At 40.9% G+C, this 24,476-nt stretch overlaps 1 protein-coding gene across 6 annotated transcripts in view; it reads left to right on the top strand.

Annotated features, from left to right (window-relative positions):
- The window catches only part of LOC124141572 (POU domain, class 6, transcription factor 1-like), a 96,146-nt gene that overhangs the window by 13,605 nt on the left and 58,065 nt on the right, over positions 1 to 24,476 (top strand). For all 6 annotated transcript variants that reach the window (XM_048383227.1, XM_048383226.1, XM_048383229.1 and 3 more), the window contains exon 2: positions 23,070 to 23,233. In XM_048383227.1, coding sequence (XP_048239184.1) covers positions 23,135 to 23,233 — 99 coding nt within the window. In that variant the 5' untranslated portion in view covers positions 23,070 to 23,134. The remainder of the gene's footprint in view (positions 1 to 23,069; positions 23,234 to 24,476) is intronic.

The following is a 24,476-nucleotide window of genomic DNA, read 5'->3' on the forward strand; positions in this document are numbered from 1 at the left end:
TTAGCAGCTATGCCACTTAGTTGACGCCATTTTGAAGGTGACTAGAAGTATTCAATCAACATTGACTACAGTCTCAGGTTGGAGTTAGGCCTGGGCAAGTCAGAATGGAGGAACCCCCTGGTTGTGAGAGACACAATGGAATGCTGTTGAAAAGTTTTTGGGGTCGCTCCATTAGTCATGTCTGGGATTACTTCAAGTTCGAGGTCACAGAGTCGGGTATGAGATATGTGGATAAAAAGTCTATGTATTGTATGCTATGTGGCCTAAAAATGAGGTACTGTGGAAATACAACCAATATGTCCAACCACCTTGACAGGAAGCACCCCGGTGTGAGAAATCAGACACCAAGCAGGTCAATGGTTTACATCGATGCAGCAGACAGTGGAGTTATTAAACAAGAAGAAGGTGAAAATGTCGTCGTCAACAACTTTGTTAGTGAATATGGAAATGCTTCATCCTCGGCGACAGGAAATTTTGGAGGAGCAAGATTTGATGGCGAAGAAAAGCCTTCTGATGGGATAAGAATTTTGAAAAGTTTTTGGCAAGAAGGTGCAGATGATGTTTGGGAGTATTTTAAGTTTGAGGTGGACGATGAAGGGAATTATATGGATGTGGAGGTGGTCTACTGCACGCTGTGTGACTGCAGGCTGGAGTTTAAGGAGGACACAGCTAATTTGCACGCGCACATCGTCGATGAGCATCCTGGTGTCAGACACGTCAATCCCTCCATGCTAGAGGATGAGAGTTTGATGTCACCAGAGCAGAAACAGGATCTGGTGAAACGATTGGCTGAAAAATGTCGGAGGGAGATCTGTGCCAAGACGGATTTAAAAGCAAATAATGAGGAATCGAAGAACTCCTCTGTGAAGAAATATTTTCGCAAGTTCTGGGGACATGCTACAAGCAATGTCTGGGAACACTTTAGGTTTGAAGCTGATAGGGATGGCAACTACATCGACAGAACTATCATGTACTGCATGCTGTGCAACACACAGCTGAGATACTGTCACAACACAACCAACATGGCCTACCATTTGGAGAAGCGGCATCAGATTCAAAAGAAACCTTTCCTCAATGTGAAATATTTTAATTTGTCGGCTGTGGCGGATCAAAAAAGCAATGTGAAGAAAGGAGCGGAGAGGAAAATAGGTTCTGTTTGCGTGAAGAAAACGCCTGTCTATGCTGAGACCTTCATGCGTAATCAGAGCGAAGGGGAAGTAATCTTCGAACCGCCTTCTTTTTATCGGGCATTCTGGGGTAATGCTACTAGCCCTGTGTGGGAGCACTTTAAGTTTGAAGTTGACAGTCGTGGAAATTATTTGGACAAAACGTCGGCGTACTGCACTCTCTGTGGACTGAAGATGAAGTATTTTCAAAACACTTCCAATCTGTCACAGCATTTGAAGCGTAAGCATGTAGAGGAGTGCTTTTCTTCAGCTCTCCAATCAGACATGAGTGACAGTAATGCCTCCACATCGTCCAAGCCAACATCGAACCAAGCAAAGCAGGAGGACATCACACAAGCAATTGCCAAACATTTCATTGCCGATTTGAAACCCCTACGCGATATTGAGTCGCCCAGTTTTCGAGAAATGTGCATAGTGATGTGTGCTGACTATTCCCTGCCAGACCGGGAGAAGTTTGTGCAGGAAGTCCTGGCTCCTATGTATCACAGTAAAGTTTCAAAAGTTGTGAAAGAAGTGTCTCAGGCAGTTAAGCACTGTCTTACGACTGAAATATGGCGATCAGACTGTGGGGAATACCATTTGACGGTGATGGTGAATTATATCAATGATACATGGGCATTTCAGACTGAAATGATTAAGACTTTCCCAATCAATACAGAAACTACCCCCAAGGATCTATCAAACAACTTGTTGAAAATTTCAGAAGACTGGAACCTGAAGGATCCGATGGTGGTGACTGATGGCAGTCCCATGTTGGCAGAGGCCATGTCCAGCACGCCGGACTGGCCGAGTGTCTGTGGATTGAATCATACTGTGGCTGTAGCGGTACACAAATCATTCTCATTTCCGGCTGTTCACAAGATTTTATCGAAAGTGAGGAACTTGTTCTCACAAATAAAGAAGGTGGCTCAATCTGTTGATATCAAGCAGAAACAGAACTCGTTGAATTTACCAGAAAAGGATGTATGCAGAGAATTTGATGATCAGTGGTGCTCAAGCATAGAGATGCTGCAACTGTATGTGGAACAGGAACCTCTCCTGAAGGCTATTGTCGGGGAATGCAGCCTTCACCAGGACCTTCCACTGTCGGAAGTCTCACTGAAGCACCTGGAGAAGCTGGTGGAGATTCTGGTGGTGTTCAACACCGCAGTGGCCTACCTGTCCCCAGACAAGGGGCACACGCTGTCTGTCATCCTGCCCATTGTGATCAAGCTGAAGGGCAGTCTGCATCACGCCCCTGATGATGTGGAGTTTGTGAAGAGTGTGAAGGCCATTATGGCCCAAGTCATCGATGATAGCTATGGTGCCACAACTATCCAGGATCAGATGAAAGTTGCCTCTGCTCTGGACCCAAGAATGAAAAAACTTGCTTTTCTCTCAGTATCGGAAAGAGAGCACATTTGGCGAAGAATATCCAAGGAAACGAGTGACCTAGCAGACACAAATGTCGTGGTGAAAACAGAGATCGATGACGGATCGTATGGAGATTCCACTGTAGGCCAAGAACCACCAGCCAAAGTTCCACGGGCGGATGTGTCAATTTCTGATTGGCTGGGAGATATTGTGAGGGTAAAAAGTTTGTTGAGTGTAGGTCAACAGATTGAAAATGAGCTCAAACTGTTTCACTCGGAGCCAGACATATCATTTGATGACAGCCCGATTCATTGGTGGCAGAGGAGATATCGCACATATCCCCTTCTTTCCACCCTTGCAAAGCGTTACATGTGCATACCGGCCATAAGTGGGGAGTGCGAACTGAAACGGTCGGACATCCGATGTAGAAGAGCGAGATTAGACTCTGAAACCTTGGACATGCAGCTGTTTCTGAACCACAGTAGTAACCATGGTAACCATGGCAGTACTTGAACATCCAATAGTAACTGAATGATCTGCCCTTGAGTAAGTGAGTGAGTGGGTCGGGTTTAACGCAGCGTTGAACACTATTCGGTTATATCCAGCATGTCAGCTTAATGTGGGAGGAAAGCCCAAAGTGATGCAGGTCTTAGACGCTTCCCACTTCGGTGAAACCCACGAGCACGGGTATGGTGCTGACAAACCTGGAAACATAATCGTGTCAAATTGGGATTCAAACATGCCCTTGAGGTGCTGGTGGGGTTATGCTGATTATGTGTTCATAGGTTTCATGATGTGGTTAGAACTGGTCTTCAGCAACCCATGCTTGACTACTAACAGGATCGGTAGGTCACGCACTCACCAATCTGGTAACCATCTAAGACCTGCACTTCTTTCACCTTTCCACTCACATAAAGCTGATATACCATGATATAACCACAACAACTGAAAGTCTGTTTAAAGCATTACTAAATCCAACTCGCTCACTCATATTTCTACATTATGATGTGATTGTCAGACTCATGGGTACCCCTCGTTAGTGTTTTACTCAGATCAGCAGCTTTTATGAATGAAATAATTTTTCTTCAAAGGAAAAATATCAAATGGAATAGTCAATCTGGCAGTATACTTTTTTGGACTATGTTTTAGTGATTTTGTTATTAATCGTATTACCCCTTGGAGATCCGGTTAGAATTAAGCTTCAACAACCCATGCTGGTTGTAAAAGGCGACAAACAGATCAAGTACAAATATACACGATTAAAATATTTTACTGATAAGGTAACACCATTGTAGACCCTGTTTTAAGTGGTTGGTGATGATGGGGGAAAGGGGAGCTTGGTGATGAAAGGCAGGGTTGCGTCCCTTTGGCGTTCAAGAATCCTATAATCATGGGTTTGAATTCATGATTTGTCTTATTATGATGCTTGCTGACTTGGTTGATGTATGTCATCATATCCCAAATGTGTAGATCAATGCTCATGATGTCAGTTTTAGTGAATAAATGTTGACTTTTTGTTCTGAGTAAGTGTGCTTTGTTTCTATGTTATATATACACACAGCCTTCACATTTTGAAGTTGGTCATGATGTTTTTGATGTGATGACTTCTCTGCATAGATCCAAGTGCAATAAGTCTGGAATGCGAGGTTTACCTGTGCCAAATCTGAACCTTAATGTAATAGGATAGCACATGCAGTGCTAACAAAGTTAAACTGAACTCCAGCTTGGCTGAACTCCTGCTTGGTACTGAAAACCTACTTCATTGACTGAACACCTACTTGGTTGTACTGAACACCCACTTGGTTGTACTGAACACCCACTAGGTCATACTGAACACCCACTAGGTCATACTGAACACCCACTTGGTCGCACTGAACACCCACTTGGTCGTACTGAACACCCACTAGGTCATACAGAACACCCGCTTGGTCGTAGTGAACACCCGCTAGGTCATACAGAACACCCACTTGGTTGTACTGAACACCCACTTGTCACACTGAACACCCACTTGGTCGCACTGAACACCCACTTGGTCATACAGAACACCCACTTGGTCGTACTGAACACCCACTTGGTCATACAGAACACCCACTTGGTCGTACTGAACACCCACTTGGTCATACAGAACACCCACTTGGTCATACTGAACACCCACTTGGTCGTACTGAACACCCACTTGGTCGTCGTACTGAACACCCACTTGGTCGTACTGAACACCCTCTTGGTCATACTGAACACCCACTAGGTCATACAGAACACCCACTTGGTCGTACTGAACACCCACTTGGTCATACTGAACACCCACTTGGTCGTACTGAACACCCACTTGGTCATACTGAACACCCACTAGGTCATACAGAACACCCACTTGGTCGTACTGAACACCCACTTGGTCATACTGAACACCCACCTGGTCATACAGAACAGCCACTTGGCCATACTGAACACCCACTTGGTCATACAGAACACCCACTTGGTCATACTGAACACCCGACTGGTCGTACTGAACAGCCACTTGGTCATACAGAACACCCACTTGGTCATACAGAACACCCAGTAGGTCATACAGAACACCCACTTGGTCATACAGAACACCCACTTGGTCATACAGAACACCCAGTAGGTCATACAGAACACCCACTTGGTTGTACTGAACACCCACTTGGTCATACTGAACACCGACTTGGTCATACAGAACACCGACTTGGTCATACTGAACACCGACTTGGTCATACTGAACACCGACTTGGTCATACAGAACACCGACTTGGTCGTACTGAACACCCACTTGATCGTACTGAACACCGACTTGGTCGTACTGAACACCCGCTTGGTCATACAGAACAGCGACTTGGTCGTACTGAACACCCACTTGGTCATACAGAACACCCACTTGGTCATATAGAACACCCACTTGGTCATACAGAACACCCACTTTGTCGTACTGAACACCAACTTGGTTGTACTGAACACCCACTTGGTCATACAGAACACCCACTTGGTCATACAGAACACCCAGTAGGTCATACAGAACACCCACTTGGTTGTACTGAACACCCACTTGGTCATACTGAACACCGACTTGGTCATACAGAACACCGACTTGGTCATACTGAACACCGACTTGGTCATACTGAACACCGACTTGGTCATACAGAACACCGACTTGGTCGTACTGAACACCCACTTGATCGTACTGAACACCGACTTGGTCGTACTGAACACCCGCTTGGTCATACAGAACAGCGACTTGGTCGTACTGAACACCCACTTGGTCATACAGAACACCCACTTGGTCATATAGAACACCCACTTGGTCATACAGAACACCCACTTTGTCGTACTGAACACCAACTTGGTTGTACTGAACACCCACTTGGTCATACAGAACACCCACTTGGTCGTACAGAACACCCACTTGGTCATACAGAACACCCACTTGGTCGTACTGAACACCCACTTGGTCATACAGAACACCCACTTGGTCATACAGAACACCCACTTGGTCATACTGAACACCCACTTGGTCATACTGAACACCGACTTGGTCATACAGAACACCCACTTGGTCGTACAGAACACCCACTTGGTCATACTGAACACCGACTTGGTCATACAGAACACCCACTTGGTCGTACAGAACACCCACTTGGTCATACTGAACACCGACTTGGTCGTACTGAACACCCACTTGGTCATACAGAACACCCACTTGGTCATACAGAACACCCACTTGGTCGTACAGAACACCCACTTGGTCATACAGAACACCCACTTGGTCATACAGAACACCCACTTGGTCGTACTGAACACCCACTTGGTCATACAGAACACCCACTTGGTCGTACTGAACACCCACTTGGTCATACAGAACACCCACTTGGTCATACAGAACACCCACTTGGTCATACAGAACACCCACTTGGCCATACTGAACACCCACTTGGTCATACAGAACACCCACTTGGTCATACAGAACACCCACTTGGTCGTACTGAACACCCACTTGGTCATACTGAACACCCACTTGGTCATACAGAACACCCGACTGGTCGTACTGAACAGCCACTTGGTCATACTGAACAGCCACTTGGTCATACAGAACACCCACTTGGTCATACTGAACACCCACTTGGTCATACAGAACACCCGACTGGTCATACAGAACACCCGACTGGTCGTACTGAACAGCCACTTGGTCATACTGAACAGCCACTTGGTCATACAGAACACCCACTTGGTCATACTGAACACCCACTTGGTCATACTGAACACCCACTTGGTCATACAGAACACCCACTTGGTCATACAGAACACCCACTTGGTCGTACTGAACACCCACTTGGTCATACTGAACACCCACTTGGTCATACAGAACACCTGACTGGTCGTACTGAACAGCCACTTGGTCATACAGAACACCCACTTGGTCATACTGAACACCCGACTGGTCGTACTGAACAGCCACTTGGTCATACAGAACACCCACTTGGTCATACAGAACACCCACTTGGTCATACTGAACACCCGACTGGTCGTACTGAACAGCCACTTGGTCATACAGAACACCCACTTGGTCATACTGAACACCCGACTGGTCGTACTGAACACCGACTTGGTCATACAGAACACCCGACTGGTCGTACTGAACACCCACTTGGTCATACAGAACAGCCACTTGGTCATACAGAACACCCACTTGGTCATACAGAACACCCACTTGGTCATACTGAACACCCACTTGGTCATACCGAACACCCACTTGGTCATACTGAACACCCGACTGGTCGTACTGAACACCCACTTGGTCATACTGAACACCCACTTGGTCATACAGAACAGCCACTTGGTCATACAGAACACCCACTTGGTTGTACTGAACACCCACTTACATCCACTTGGTCATACTGAACACCCAGTAGGTCATACAGAACACCCACTTGGTCATACAGAACACCCACTTGGTCATACTGAACACCCAGTAGGTCATACAGAACACCCACTTGGTCATACAGAACACCCAGTAGGTCATACAGAACACCCACTTGGTCATACTGAACACCCGACTGGTCGTACTGAACAGCCACTTGGTCATACAGAACACCCACTTGGTCGTACTGAACACCGACTTGGTCATACAGAACACCCACTTACATCCACTTGGTCGTACTGAACACCCGACTGGTCGTACTGAACACCCGACTGGTCGTACTGAACACCCACTTGGTCATACTGAACACCCACTTGGTCATACAGAACACCCAGTAGGTCATACAGAACACCCACTTGGTCATACAGAACACCCACTTTGTATTACTGAACAGCGACTTGGTCGTACTGAACACCCACTTGGTCATATAGAACACCCACTTGGTCATACAGAACACCCACTTGGTCATACAGAACACCCACTTTGTATTACTGAACAGCGACTTGGTCATACAGAACACCCACTTAGTATTACTGAACTCCCACTTGGTCATACAGAACACCCACTTGGTCATACAGAACACCCACTTGGTCGTCCTGAAACCTATTGCAGTAATATTCATCTGGTAGAAAGGCATGTTTTGCTAACAGAACCATGGAAAAAAAAGTTTAATGTGTGTGAGGTAACTCCTTGTTTGTGAAAGAATGGCAAGTACGAAAGAATTTAGTTATCAAACACCTTTCGCTTTGCTGTGATGGATGTCAGTCATCCCTGGTTGCATCCCTTGGGCGTACCAGGATCCTGTTATCATGAATTCCAGTCCCCGATTGCCCCTGATCACGATTCTTGGTTTGTCAGCACCATGGGTCTGACCTCAGTGGTGAAACTCCAAGACCTGCATCGCTGGATGTGCTTGTGGTGGGACTGCAAGACTCGCTCACTCCTTTAATCCGTTGTGGACCAGTGGGAGTTGTCCATGGTTCGTAACAATATGAACTCTATCCCCCCTACAGGCAATCCCAGGAGTGATGCTGCAGGTTATGATCGATTATGTGACTGCATATTATTACTGAACCATGGTCATATGTTTGTTTCCAGACAAAATACACTGCATCAGTAGTGATTCAGAGGGTTTGATATTGAGAGATTAAGAGATATTGACCAGATTGTACATAATATTCAGAATTCCTAAATGAAAGAAAAACTGCCATTTGGTAAACAAAAGCTCTCTTGTTCACCCACTCAACCATTTTTGGTGAGTCTTATTTAAAAAACAAACAAGTAAGATTGGTTGTTAGAATAAACTGCCCAAGAAAGAATGAAAGTATTTGTTCATTGACATTTAACTGAAATTACACCCACTAGTTTTCAACTCTTTGTTCATGTGTGACTTTGAGTGAGTGATTGAGTATTGTAAGAAGACACATACAGCAATGTTCCAGCCATATCAGGTTTGCTGGTACATGTATTAGGTCTGGGTCAGACAGTGGTTGAGAGTATGAGCAGGATTGGATACAACATTATGCCCAACTGATCCTCATTTTACTCTTATGACAAGCATGACGCACTGTGGGTATTCTGGCCTGAATCCCCACAGCTACTGTGGCTTGGATTTGTTCATGTTTGTTTGTTGTTGAACACTGCACTCAGAAGCATTCAAGCTACATGACAGCGGTCTGCGAAGAATAGAGTCTTGACCAGACAATCCAGTGATTGCCATCAGGAGCATCCACATAACTGGGGTACGAGATGGGTTCCTGCAACAATGTAGCTTAAGAAGGAATAATCTTTGGATGTTTTATAGTCTCCCATACTACTTGTACTACTTTTCTCTCCTAAATAAATATCCTGGTTTGAGTTGATTTCTTTTGTTTTACAATTTGAAATTGAAGACCGAAATTAAGATAATTGAATCGAATTCCTACAACTCATTTTTATGAAGTTATGTTTCATGTGAAGCAGACATTAACTTGAACCAGTTGTAAGACAATCATGTTTATCTGTGGTTTGTCTGTATAAATGTCCAAAAGAGGACTCCGGCCGCGAGAATTCACACATTCAGGTGGTCATGTGACCTGCAGAAAATTACTGATGTAAATAGACTCTGAGATTGGGAATGCTCGAGAGACTGCCGTACCATTATGTCTGCGAACATTCACTGTTGCTATGATGCGGGGTCGTTTGGTTGCCCCACAGAGACGAATATTGATCGTCAGGAGTCACCCAAGTCTATATCTTCCTGCCAACTCACTCAGCCGTGAGGGCTGGTTCAGTCTGGCAGAGAACGCTGTTGATTGCAAACAGAATTGCCATGCAGGGTTTTAAAGGTACTCAACCTGATTTCCATTAAAGGAAAATGTGTCCATTTGATGACTAATGGTGGAATTGAACTCCGGCTGAGCGATCTCTGCTTCGGTGTGAAGATATTTTAGGGAAACAGCCAGGGTCAAATTTATGTGTCTGGTTGAAAAAGTATAATGTCAGATTCATTAGCAATAGATGCTGGTCAGGAGATAACCAATGATTAACCAGTACACAGTTTCTGGACGTAAAAATATTTTCACTCCTGATTTCTCGATGACCATTTATGCAATACTTTATGTAGAAAGGTCACATGGATGCCTTATGGGGACTTGGGGCCACAGTTTGGTATTGCTGATGTTAAAAAATTACAACATTTTTTACAATCAATCTGTAGAAGTCTGTCTTTCTTCACTTGTGCTTGACAATGGTTTTAGGATCTATACTGAAATGTTTCATCATACTAGAATAAAGAAGTTGTCATCCATAAAACATCTTGATTGTTGATGTATGCAGATAGAATTTTTTAGGAATCCTTCAGAATCCTTTGAAATGTCGCATCCTAATAGAATAAAGAAATTGTCATCCATCCATAAAACATCTTGATTGTTGAAGTATGCAGATGGAATTTTTTAGGAATCCTTCAGCGATTGGAGCCTGAATAGAAACCATGTTTGAAAAGCAATGTAAGAGGTTGGAAAACATACAGAAACAAAAAGATATTTGTGGCACACACTCAAACACGCACCCAGCCACACAGCAACACAGTTTGTCAACAGTTTGTTTCTCATTTATGATATTTTCAGGGAAAAGTTTTGAACAAGAATTCTATTCTTGATTTTTGGCAATGTTAATTTTTGTTGATCTTGTTGGCAGTTAATCCGATATTGAAGTATCCATGAATTTCTAGTTTTGACAGACAATATTCGAGTCACAAGTGTGTCTTTTATGTCGAATTCAGGCTACAAAAATAGGTACATGATGTGAAACAAAAGATGAATGATGGTACAGGTAATTTTGTTTCAGTTTTAACAGAATTCAGTGTCAAGGAAGGACACACCATGTTCTAGGACCGCCTCAGTGGTCTTGTAGGAGAGCGTCCGCCCGGAGAGCGGAAGGTCCGGGGTTTGATCCCCGGCCGCGTCATACCAAAAGACGTTAAAAGATGGTACTTGTTGTTACCCTGTCTGGCGCTCGGCATAAGGGGGCTAAAACAAGGACTGGTCGGCTCGGAGTCAGTATACTGTGTCTGAGTGGGGTATCCATGTTAAACTGCGGCATGATATCTCAGTGTGCTAGCACTATAAATCGGCATCAGTCCGGACTAGTACAAGCAGCCACACACACACATACACGTGCATGCACGTCGCTATATAAGTGCAATAATCTTGGACGCGACGTTAAACCCAATTCACCTCACCTCACTAACGTTTTGCTCAGTCATTTTCCATTACACCTGTCATTAATTGACTAGTTTCTGGAATAATGCTTATGTGAGTATAGGTGAAAAATTAGCGAACACACGTTTCATAGCGATTGATTCTGCTACCTTTTTGTTGCCCCCACCTGTTGGTGACAATGTAGACTATTCAATGCACTTACTCATATGTTAGAACATATATTTGCTGATAGTATACAAAATGACAATTATATTAAACAAATGAATATTAATTAGGAGATAAACAAACTGTGTTTTCAATGTAGAGCTTGGTTACCTGTAGATTTAACCCCCCTTAATTGAATTTGGAACCGAACGCGCAGCGTGAGGTTTCAAATGTTAAATTTAGAGCGGTTAAATCTACAGATAACCTAGCTCTGCATTGAAAACAGTTTGTTTATCGCAATTCTACCATGACTAAATAAAACACGAACTCTTTGGTGTTAGCAAATATACTGAGTGAAGCGGCATGGGTTGAGTCCAGTGTTTTGAGTGGGTTATCGATCTGAATTACGGAATAACCGAACAAAATATGGCGCTGTATATAGTCAAGCAGTTTGTTTACACCCTAATACTTCACTCGAACATATGACAGCCATTTAAAGCATATAAGCACAGCAACTTGGTAAGCTGACATGAGGTGGGCATCCCTAAAGAAAACAAAGCAAGTTTTGCAAGACTTTCACTCTACATCGCACCTCACCATTATGACGTCATATTGCTCATTGTGATGCAAAAGATATGACGTCACAGTCGTACATAGAAAAGCGTCAAAATTCCAAGCTCTCTGTTGTTTCCAAAACATAATTACATTCCCTTTGTAGATTGCTATCGTGTTTTTTGCACGAAATGTATTGCCACACATCCTTTGAATATTGTAGTAAGCGCATCTGTGCATCGTAGATATAATTATTTATATATGCCTACCGACAATGACTGAAAATAGTACTATTCTATGAGTATTAGCTTCCGCTGTGAGGGGTTTATTGTGATTTAATAGCCTCTGATTGACCAATCAGAATCGAGTAAATTCTAAATTCATGGTAGAATGAATATTAATATTCCATACATTTGTGTAGAACATGGTATCCTGTTAAACTATTCGTCATAAAAAGATCCACTTTGTCTGGCCAGTCAATGAGGTACATAACAGGAAAATACAAATATCCTCTGCATCTATTTATTATTAATAGAATTATATTTGAATTGTGGTCAAATAGTTTACTCATGAAACTGTTATGTATGATTAAAATTATGTGTTTAAAAAAAATAAACACTTAGATATGAAATAAACCCCCGTACTATTAAGGTACATTGAATAAATTCCATTATAATATCAACCTTAGTGAGATATGATTGGGAAGGATCAATCTTAGGTTCTGATCGTAGCGTATGGTTAACCTTAGTTTAGGTTGTTTCGTTGAGCAGTGTGCTAACCTTCACTAAGGCTTCAGGTTGAAATCTCAGAACTTACGATCATCGTAACCCTTAGGTTGTTTTGTGGAATGGGGCCCTGGTTGTTATCAGAATGGGGCCCTGGTTGTTATAAGAATGGGGCCCTGGTTGTTATAAGAATGGGGCCCTGGTTGTTATCAGAACTGAAGGGTACCAGACATATTTCAGTTTGAAATCTCAGAACTTAAGATCATCGTAACCCTTAGGTTGTTTTGTGGAATGGGGCCCTGGTTGTTATAAGAATGGGGCCCTGGTTGTTATCAGAACTGAAGGGTACCAGACACATTTTTTCAAACCAATAAGTACTGTACTGCCCGTTTGTTGGTCAACATTGGTTGCCATCTCTACGTGGATAGGTACGCCTAATTGGTTGGAAAACATTCGTCAACACACTTACCGCCGCCATCATTCAAAGACCTCGTGTTGTACATGTGGATTTTGGTGCCGAACTAACGTAAACATAATCGAGAAAAGAGCATTCCAGTGTGTAATTATTCACCAATCACAATGCAGGATTGGGAGGAAATCCATTTGCGTTTGACATGAAATTACATATTTACCGTCTAAACAGGAGGTAATGCCTGACACAGTAATAACTCTGCTTTGAAAGCTTTTTTGAGAATAAATAGATAGCGTACAGTAACAATCATAAGAGTGTATGGTATTGTTCGCCAGCGTATTTGATACAGTTGTAATTTGCAATCCATATTTGACTAGTTTTTACCTGTACAATGCGCTCATACAGCATTTATCTGGATCACTGGACATCCCCATTTATGATAGGGTTGAGGCTTCTGCACTTGTGCTATGATATGACAAGGTTCTTGGAAACCAAATAAAGCATGCCTCATCACCAGCCACCACCAATATTTGTTACTATGAGTCTACTTGGATTTGCAAATAGTTAGGCCCAGGTAAGTCTCAGCTGACAGTTTCAGCATATGATTAACTGACACATCAGTTTCTTTTTTTGTGTGTTCTTCAAAAAGTTATTTGAATATTTAGCAATGTGTGCAGTGTTCGTTTGGCTCCTCTGGTAGTTGTGGCAGATAATATTTTTAACTCAATTATTTAGGGTGGGTAGAATCTTTAACCAGAGTGTATAGGGTGAGCGCAGTCTTTAACCCAATTATTTAGAATGGACGCAGTCTATAACCAAAATATATAGGGTGAGCGCAGTCTTAAACCCGATTATTTAGAGTGGGTGGAATTTTTAACCAGAGTATATAGGGTGAGTGCAGTCTTAAACCCAATTATTAAGGGTGGGCGCTGTCTTTAACTCAGTTATTTAGGGTGGGAGGAATCTTTAACCAATATATTTAGGGTGGGAGGAATCTTTAACCAGAGTATTTAGGGTGGGCGTAGTCTTTAATCAAATTATTTAGGGTGGGCGGAATCTTTAACCAGAATATATGGGGTGTGTGCAGTCTTTAGCCAAATTATTAAGGATGGGCGTAGTCTTTAACCCAATTATTTAGGGTGGGCGGAATCTTTAACCAAAGTATATAGGGTGAGCGCAGTCTTTAACTCAGTTATTTAGGGTGGGCGGAATCTTTAACCAGAGTATGTAGGGTGAGTGCAGTCTTTAGCCAAATTATTAAGGGTGGGAGGAATCTTTAACCAATATATTTGGGGTGGGAGGAATCTTTATCCAGAGTATTTAGGGTGGGCGTAGTCTTTAACCAAATTATTTAGGGTGGGCGGAATCTTTAACCAGAGTATATAGGGTGAGCGCAGTCTTTAACTCAGTTATTTAGGGTGGGCGGAATCTTTAACCAGAGTATGTAGGGTGAGTGCAGTCTTTAGCCAAATTATTAAGGGTGGGCATAGTCTTCAACGCAATTATTTAGGGTGGGTGGAATCTTTAACAAGAGTATATATAGGGTGAGCGCAGTCTGTAACTTAATTATTTAGGGTGGGCAGAATCTTTAACAAGAGTATATATAGGGTGGGCGTAGTCTTTAACCCAATTATTTAGGGTGGGTGGAATCTTTAACCAATACATTTAGGGTAGGTGGAATCTTTAACCAGAGTATATAGGTTGAGCGCAGTCTTTAACTCAATTATTTAGGGTGGACGCAGTCTTTAACCGAATTATTTAGGGTGGGTTGAATCTCTAACCAGAGTATATAGGTTGAGCGCAGTCTTTAACCCAATTATTTAGGGTGGGTGGAATCTTTAACCAATACATTTAGGGTAGGTGGAATCTTTAACCAGAGTATATAGGTTGAGCGCAGTCTTTAACTCAATTATTTAGGGTGGACGCAGTCTTTAACTTAATTATTTAGGGTGGGCAGAATCTTTAACAAGAGTATATATAGGGTGAGCGCAGTCTTTAACTCAATTATTTAGGGTGGACGCAGTCTTTAACCGAATTATTTAGGGTGGGCAGAATCTTTAACCAGAGTATATAGGGTGAGCGCAGTCTTTAACTCAATTATTTAGGGTGGACGCAGTCTTTAACCGAATTATAAAGAATTGTTTTCCCTCATGAGTTAGAATGGCATGGCTTGTCTTGGGGTTTAAAAAGCACCTGTGTATCTTGCATTGACATTTACAACCAAATGAAAAAACGGCAGACCTAGGTTCACAGAATCCTGTCATGCCCAAGGGATGCAACTCTGCACAGCGAATTAGGGATGCTGTCAAGTGCAAGGAAGTGAATCATAGGACTTGGCTGACTAATCAAGTCTGTTTGTAATTACTTTTTTTGGACATCATATCTGTATTGTATTTATATCTTTCAGTGTCAGATCAATATTGTCCGTATTGTACTGGGGAACATAAATACGGAGGTGGGGAGGCCATCCATAGAATACATGTCAAAACTATTCTTTCTTTTATGTTGTTTTAGGGAGCAAACATTTTACTTTCAAGGATTAGGTAGGGATATTTTCTAAAGTCCCTGTTTTTTTAAAGACAAATTATATATGCCTTCAGTTGTCATCTTCCAGAGGGGGCGGTCGGGTAGCCTATTGGTTAAAGCGTTTGCTCGTCACGCCGAAGACCCGGGTTCGATTCCCGACATGGGTACAATGTGTGAAGCCCATTTCTGGTGTCCCCTGCCGTGATATTGCTGGAATACTGCTAAATGGGGCGTAAAACCATACTCACTCACTCACTCATCTTCCAGAGGCAAGTGAGTTAACTGACTATAAAAGTCCAGTTTCCACCCTTGCTCAACTAGGCTGGTATTATGGAGTTACATTTTGGCCGGACTAACGAGTCCAAGCATAGTCCAATCAAAATCGTGCAACAAAATCGAAATCTGGTTTGTAAACTTTCGTGCAAGATTTGCAAAGCATGTGCACCGCCAACTCGTTGCCAACAGATATTTTCCAAATCTTGTCATGTTTTTATTCAGGGTGCTCACGTGATTTGATGCACTTCGCGATGTAAGACCCATTTTATCTCAATATAGATCATGATTATCGATCAGATTGTACTGACTCGGCACCGCCATTTTATTTGAAACAAATGCAAGTGATACGAAAGGTGGAATCTGATTGGTCCATAGGAGAGGCTTAGAAGGGACATAAGTGGTAATAGCCACTGGTGGCGCTACAATCGAGCACAGGAATTCCAGCCTAGTTTGGCAAGGGTGGAAACTGGAATTTTAAAGTCAGTTAACTTCCTTGCCTCGGGTAGATGTCAGTTGTAGGAAAAGAAAATAATGTGCCTTTTCTTGCAGACAAGTGTCAAAAGAATACAGTTCATTATTTTGTAAAAAAATAATAATTGAGCACATGTTTATGTTGGGAAGAATAATTTGGTTCCTAAACACTACAAACAAGATAAATTGTTTGATAGGCATTACTTAGAAGTTGACGGATGACACAAATAATGGATAACAACTTTTTGACAGCCATATAAGGATCTATACCGAAACGTCGCCTTTACAGTATTAAAGAAGTTGTTATTGTGTCTACTTTGTTATAAACAAGATGTTTGTGTTAGCATTGGTCTTCAGCAACCCATGCTTGTTCCCTTCTCCACCCGTGAAGGTCTGGGACAGAATTTGTTTTCAGCAACCGATGCTTGCTTGTCACATGCTTGTCACATGCTTGTCACAAGAAGTTACTAACATAATCGGGTGGTCAGTCTCGTTGGTGTGGTCGATGCATGTCATCATATTCTAATTGCGTAAAACGATGCTCATGATATCAATTACTGGATTGCATGGTCCAGACTTGATTATTTACAGATTGCGGTAACATACCAGAAATAACAAACAAGCAAAACTTTAACTGATTTCTTTGGAGGCCTGATCCCATCCCACTCCGTCATATCAAATGTAGGCATTCAGGCTCCTCCGAGGTTTACCATATCAATGATGCTTGACTTTTCCCTTCCATGACAAATGTTGCATGATTTCAATTTGTTAATTTAATAGCAAGTGACTATTGTGGCTATTAAATTGTGTTGGTGTTATTGATACCCCAAAATTTCTTTTAAAGCCATAATAAATATATCGAGCAAGTTACAGGATTTTCAATTCAATCAAGTAACCTACAATAGTTAGATGACCTCTGTGACCTTGTAGAAGTAGCTCCTTACACCAGACGTGTGTACATCTTGCCCAGCACTTTATTCTCATTCAAGTTCAACCAATAAAAAGCACTTCAATTCCTTTCGCTCAAACAACCAAACAAGACCAATCCTTAAACTCGATTGGCACGGGCTGCCAACTTGGTTTGTGAAGAGGGAGATGATTAGATAATATCGAAATTATGTCCGTGCCGATATCATGCACCCATAAAGTCACTGGAGCGTGTTGCCATCATTGAGTTTATTGTTAGTGGTTTGTTTGCTATCGTGTTGATCCATTTCTCACTGGCCTTTAGTTGAATTTTTTCCCTACTTAAATGAGGGGCTAGAGGATGGGCCGGTGTTTGTTTGCTTACTGGTAATGAAGAACAGGGTCTGAGTTTGATTCTCCACTTGGTGGCGAGATCTGTTTCATGATTTGAATCATTCATTATGTGAGGCGTTTTTGGCTGATTGTTTACCTGTTGTTCAGGTCACAATACATTTGTGACTTCATCTTCAACAGTGCCAGCCTCTCTACCATACATCTTAGCCAAAATCACAGAAATAGGTGAAATAGGGTTTCTTGCATTTATGTAGCAATGTGCATGTACTAGTCCGGACTAATGATGGTTTAGAGAATATGTCTTCAGTAACCCATGCTTGTCGTAAGAGGCGACTAATGGGTATCAGGTGGTCAGACTCGCTGACTTGGTATCGTATCCCAAATGCATAGATCGATGCTCATGATGTCATTCACTGGATTGTGTGGTCCAGACTCGATTATTTACAGACCTGTGTCATATAGCTGGAATATTCCTGAGTGTGGCGTTAACAAACAAACAAACAAACAAACAAACCAAATTGAGCTGCATGGATGCCCATGTTTTATCCCTGGCCAAGTGCCAGGCAGCTCAACAACAAGCTCCATCTTTTGGTAGGATGCGGCTGGGGATCGAACCATGGAGCTCCCTCTCTCCGGGCAGACAGTATCAGACAGTATCAGACAGGGTCCATCTGAAGCCAAGTTAAACACCAGTACTCTTTCACTTTCAACATATAAAGAGAAGTTTTGAGTTGTGTTCTTCTAGATATCACAATATGATGATCAGAAGAACTTTTGAGTTTTGAATATTTATGCAGATGTTTCCAACATATCAAATAGAGCTGAAGTTCTGGATGTCAGATTATGCTTCTTTGAGAGGCATCATTATGGAACATTATGAATCTTTTGTTTTCTGGCAGCAGTTGAAATCCTGAAAAATAATTTCTTCAAATCGTTACCAACACATTTAGAGGTGAATCTGATGCTTATGGGACCATTCTAGCTGGTCATTTATCTTTTCAAAGCAGGTACCTTAGAAATTTGGCTTTGTATTTGTGTTGTGAACATTGCAAATCATATGAGTATTATGATGTTGAGAAAAGTGGCACCTGGGGCTGTTAATAAGTTACATGATGAAATTTGAAATGCTGCCATTGATTGAAATTTACAACTGGTCAATAATTGCTCGTCATTGTTAAAGCAGTCATCATTTGTTGTTTATTTGTGGGTTTTTTTGTTTAACACCGCACTCAGCAATATGCCAGCTATATGACGGCAGTCTGTAAATAATCGAGTCTAGACAGGACAATCCAGTGATTGACATCATGAGCATCGCTCCACACAATTGGTATACAATGACATGCATTAACCAAGTCAGTGAGCCTGATCACCCAATCCCGTTAGTCGCCTCTCACGACAAGCATAGTCACCTTTTACAGCAAGTATGGGTTGCTGAAGACCTATTTGTATTTTCCATATGCCTAAGATATAAAAACTTTTTTTGTCCCAAATAGTTGTCTATGATGGTGCAGCATTGGGTATAAGAAGCTCACAATACCTCAGAAAGTCTTCAATGAATTTATTAGTTGGTCGCATAATGAAAATGTTGTTTGTAAATTTTATGCGCCTGACCCAAATTTTGCAAAAGTAGAACATAATAGCTGTTTTATTGAAAATATGCTGTGTTTTTTTTAATAACCCTTATATTTTGTCTAAGACCTGCATCACTTTGAATTGGACTTCCAAAACAAGCTGAGACACTTTGACATAACTGATATAGTGTACAAACTGATGTTTAACCCAACTCACTCACTATACTCTGATTGTTTGTTTGTTTAATGCCACACTCAGCAATATTCTAGCTGTATGACGGCGGTCTGTAAATAATCGAGTCTGGACCAGACAATCCAATGATTGGTATCATGAGCATCTCTCCACACAATTGGGATCGATGACATGCATTACGCAAGTCAGCGAGCCTGACCATCCGATCCCGTTAGTCGCCTCTTGCACCTTTTACAGCACGCAGGGTTGCTGAAGCAGGGTTGCTTCAAGGGACCTATAATCTAACTGAGGTAGTTAGCCATGGTTAGTTACCTCAATTAGATTATAGACATTTAACCATGATAAGTAACACTATGTTTCATCTAAATGTAACGTTATATAATATTATTCTATCATTAGATAGGGGGGCACGGGTGGCCCAGTCGTCTAAGGCGCGGCAATTCGCTGTGCAGAGTTGCATTCCTTGGGCGCGCCAGAAACCTATGATTGTGGGTTCGAATCCCAGTTCGCCCCGATTATGTTTCTAGGTTTGTCAGCACCATACCCGTGCTCGTGGGTTTCACCGAAGTGGTAAACGTCTCAGACCTGCATCACTTCGGGCTTTCCTTCCAGATGAAGCTGACACGCCATGATATAACTGGAATACTGTTAAAGGCGGCGTTAAACCCAACTCACTCACTCACTATAATTAGATAGTCATTTATCTATGATAAATAACACTATGGTTCATCTAAATGTAACCTTATATAATATTATTCTATCATTAGATAAACATTTAACCATGACAAGTAAGACTATGTTTCATCTAAATATAACATTGTTATAAGTTACATTTAGATGAAACATAGTCTTACTTATCATGGTTAAATTTCAATAATCTAAGTAAGGATAAGATATATGGATGAACAACTTCTTTATTACATTAGGAGCGACGTTTCAGTGTAGGTTCTAACGCTGTTATCAAGCAAGTGATGTACAGGGTATGGTTGACAAGTATATATACAGGATAGGAGGTAGTGTTTATACAGTTGAGTAGGTTTAAGATGCAGTTACACTGCGGGGTTGGAGAAGCCTGTTATGTTCACAGAAATTGAAACCTGTAATCTAAACAAAAGGGTCAAGCCAGTAATATAAACATCAAAAGGATTATGACTGATTTGAATCTTTGATGAGGTATTTAACCATGATAAGTGAGACTATGTTTCATCTAAATGTAACATTGTTATATGATTATGCTTTATGAATATTGATAATATTGTATATAATACCACGGACTCTCATTTTGTTAGCTCCTTTAGGACAACTTCATTGTGATAAAACAAAATCTATTTCTGTCAAATAAGACATTTCTTTCCAGCTTTAGTGAAGATGTGAAGTCTTTACCATAGTCAAAAACAAAAACCCTTTGAGCTGACAGAAACGGTCATGTGCTAATTGTAATTAATGATGGTATGTATTTCTGTCAGTTCGAATATTCACATTCAAACATACATGTGAAATCTTTGCTGAGAAATCATGTATTATTTGATCCCTATAAATGTTCTCAGTGCATAAAACACACCCTGGCCCAGAATAATATGTTATTTAAGTAATGTGAATACATGTTTGTGCATTTTAAAGTAATAATTAAAATAATTTCTGAACATATTAGAATATGAATGAGATGTAGATCTCAGAGTAAATTATGGCTATTCTACTCTCAGACCATATTATGCTAATAATTCTTCTATTATGTAAATTTGACAATTATAATAATATGAAAGTCTGTTATATGTAAAACACCGTAGATATCTAGTTGCTATCAGCTGTGGAATATTTGACTGCTCCTGACAAAACGGCCAGTCCACATTTTCTCTCCCAGAATTGGTGTATTGATTTTTCCAAGTTGCCTGGCAACCAGACCCATTATTTGCTTAGAAACTCCATCAATTTCACTGTGTATAGATTAGTATGCCTTCCACTACAGTCGGCAGCTGATAGGAATTTCCACATCTAATTTGGCTCCCTGATCATAAAAATTTATGAAGATATTTGCATTGGAAATGAACCTCAGTATACACCATTGGTTGAGTGGAACAGGTTTTTCACCGGAGGTGGGATTTGACTGAAGTTATGTACAATTGATTTTAGAACTACCTGTTTAGAATAATGTATTTCCTTGATAATAAATGAGGAAATGGATTGATAAATTATCCATTTTAATCAGAATTAGTTGTACTACGGAACAAAGTGTGTGCAATCTATCGTAGTAGGGTGCTGTCACCAATAGAATGTTATTGAGCCAGATACTGGCTATGCCTGCACATGGAAGGCCCTTGTGTGATCAACATAAAAGACTTGCATGGACTGACAACTTGAAAAGCTTCTACATATCTGTTAAATGTTTTATGTATGTCGGAAAGAAAACACCCAAAAAACTTATTAATGAGGGAAAAACAATTTTTATATATCCCAGAGAATTTATGTGTTTTGCACATTTGTATGAACTTGGTCATATTTGATACAAGCGAAACAGGAAAAGTTGGCAAAGCTAATTCTGAAAATTAAGTTGACATTTATTTTAGTTTTGTTAAAGTGGCAGCTATTTTTGGCAGCTGTATGGTGTAACCCATGGACTACAGTGGCGCTTGTTGCATGGGTAAGACCCCCCGGGTCACAGTCGCTGTATTAGAATTCAGCCTCATGCAGTTCCATTATCAGAATCAATGCAACCACCTCGCGGAGCCTCATTATGGAAGCAGTGGATGGGGGAATATTGAGCTTCGTAAATTACATTGCATTACTCGCGGAGACCTCGCATCAATATCCTCGGTTAAATTAAGCCGGCCGTCTCCAGGGGAACATAGATTGGAAGCCTGCGCACGCCAAACATGACATTTTCAATAATTATGCTTCAAGTCCTAGCTAAATTCTCAATACATATCGTTAGTAATGGCATCTCATACGTCTTTGTCCAATGAGCAAAGGTTGTGTGATTATGGAACGGTATGGGACAACAGCAAAAAACGACAGGTTCCGTCTGAGTGCATGGGTTGGTCAAAATAATTGCACATTTATCATTGGGGAGAGAGCATTGTGAGCCATATTGGCGTTAATTTCTTTTGAATTTTGATGAGGCAGATAATTGGAGAAACCATTAATAACAATCATGATTGAGACTGAAAGAAGAACTATTCTTAACCATGTCAAGAATTTAAATGTAAAACTTGTGAAAATGGACATGTGTCATATGTTTGAATTGCATTTATTAAAATTAAATGCTGTTGGATTTTATCAAGTTTAACAGTGTTATAACAAAATGGTTTAATTCACTGATGGTGGCTTGTAATGTAGAGGTTGTTGGATAATAAATGCAAGATAGGGATTAGCTCAGCAATTCCACCAGTCCGGTTTGACCTCTAACACTGTGCTTGACACGGAAATTCATCCTTGCGCTGCTGCTAGTAGCGAATCGCGGAATCGTATTGCCTGCTACTTAACCTAGGCTGAGCCTCTCTCTAGCAAGACACATAGTGATACATTGGATATTATTATGACAGGTAATGAACATATTATAATAACTAAGCTTTGTTCAATGAAATATTCACAGTGGTATCAACGAATTATTAATTAGCACTATGGGTAAGTGTGAAATTCCGACATTTTGCCCCAAAATAAAAACAAATTTGACACGATGACCAAAAGCATGAGAGCTCCATGAAGCCAGGAAGCCATCGCTGGTTCCGAGACCATTGATCGGGGAGTTATCAACTCGGCTATGTTTTGCAGGTCCTCCGCTGGATTGAATGCTGTGCATCTGTTGACCATCATTTTGGCATCCCTGCACTCACGACATGGACACTGATTCGAACGATGGGACAGTTACGGAAAGCCTCAATGGAGAAACAAAACCGGACCCAACAAAGCTCGCCCATTCGGCCATTATTAAGCAGGTAAGACAAGCTATTGTGGGGACGCTCCCTCGTCTTGCTGTGGCTGATCGCCCGACCACACATGTGTAGTTGTTCAGGTACGCATACATTTTATGCAGGTAATGATTCCACTCATTAACAAATCTATGTTAATGATATGGAATGATCCTTGTGACTTCCTTCTCGCAACTGACGAAGAACTCTCAACTAATAATATTACAATATCTTTTGCTTCTTAATGGAGAGGGAAATTTTACTAGTTTTATGTACATGACCAGCGACGTGTGGTAGTGTGTTGTGTATAGAGAGGAGACATTGTTGGGAGATGGTGGACCTTCATATTACCAGGTATGCACAAACCGTGGACATGATATGTGTTACAGGGTTTATATTGCATTATTTATCTAGCATTTCATTCATTTATCTAATATTTTGCATTACATTTTTAACCAGTAGATTTAGGGTATTTCATGTGGATGATGAGTTTACATAAATTTTGGGGTGTGATTGGGGATGTTAAGATCATTTGTTGGAAATTCAATGGTGATGTATGAAGTGAATTTTCACTCATATTTTCATCATTATTTAATGTTTTATAAAGCGATTTTACATAATTTAGTAGCCGACTTCCCACAGATATATTTAGATGCTAGTGATGTTGACCATCTCAGAATCATATGTTTTGATGGTTTATGCTGAAAGTATTTCTTATTGATTTGAAATCAGGAAGTTAAGACGGATAATGCCAGTAACTGGTGTTACGACATTCTAGAATTATGGGGATTTGTGTTTTAGCTGTTTGAGGGATGAAATGTTTAAATATTTCTGATTTTGTCAGAATTGTAGTCATTCGTTTGTTATTCATAATACTGATATACGAGTGTTTGTATTTTTCTGTAATATGGAATATAATAATATGTTTTAATTAACTTTATGTTTAATTAAATAGTATCAACACAAGCTGTTATTTTGTAGGTTTTTGTCTGTTTTAGTAAAGGGACTGGTTATATGAGATTTATAGTGTTTTGTTATTGTGATATATCTTATACATTTATAATATTACTTTATTAGTTTTTGTTGTTTATCTCTTTGTATCAATAATAACTGTATTATTTGTTGTGATGATTTAATTGCAATTTGAATGAAAAAATATACAATGGCTATAATTTCTTCTTAACCTTGTCCTACACTCCATAATTTGAATGAAAAGTCGAATTATGGCGTATTTGTTGATTATCTTTTTGTATTAATAATTACTGTATTT

The sequence above is a fragment of the Haliotis rufescens genome, unplaced genomic scaffold (genome assembly GCF_023055435.1).
Source record: "Haliotis rufescens isolate VD_foot unplaced genomic scaffold, xgHalRufe1.0.p SCAF_46, whole genome shotgun sequence".
NCBI lineage: Eukaryota > Metazoa > Mollusca > Gastropoda > Lepetellida > Haliotidae > Haliotis > Haliotis rufescens.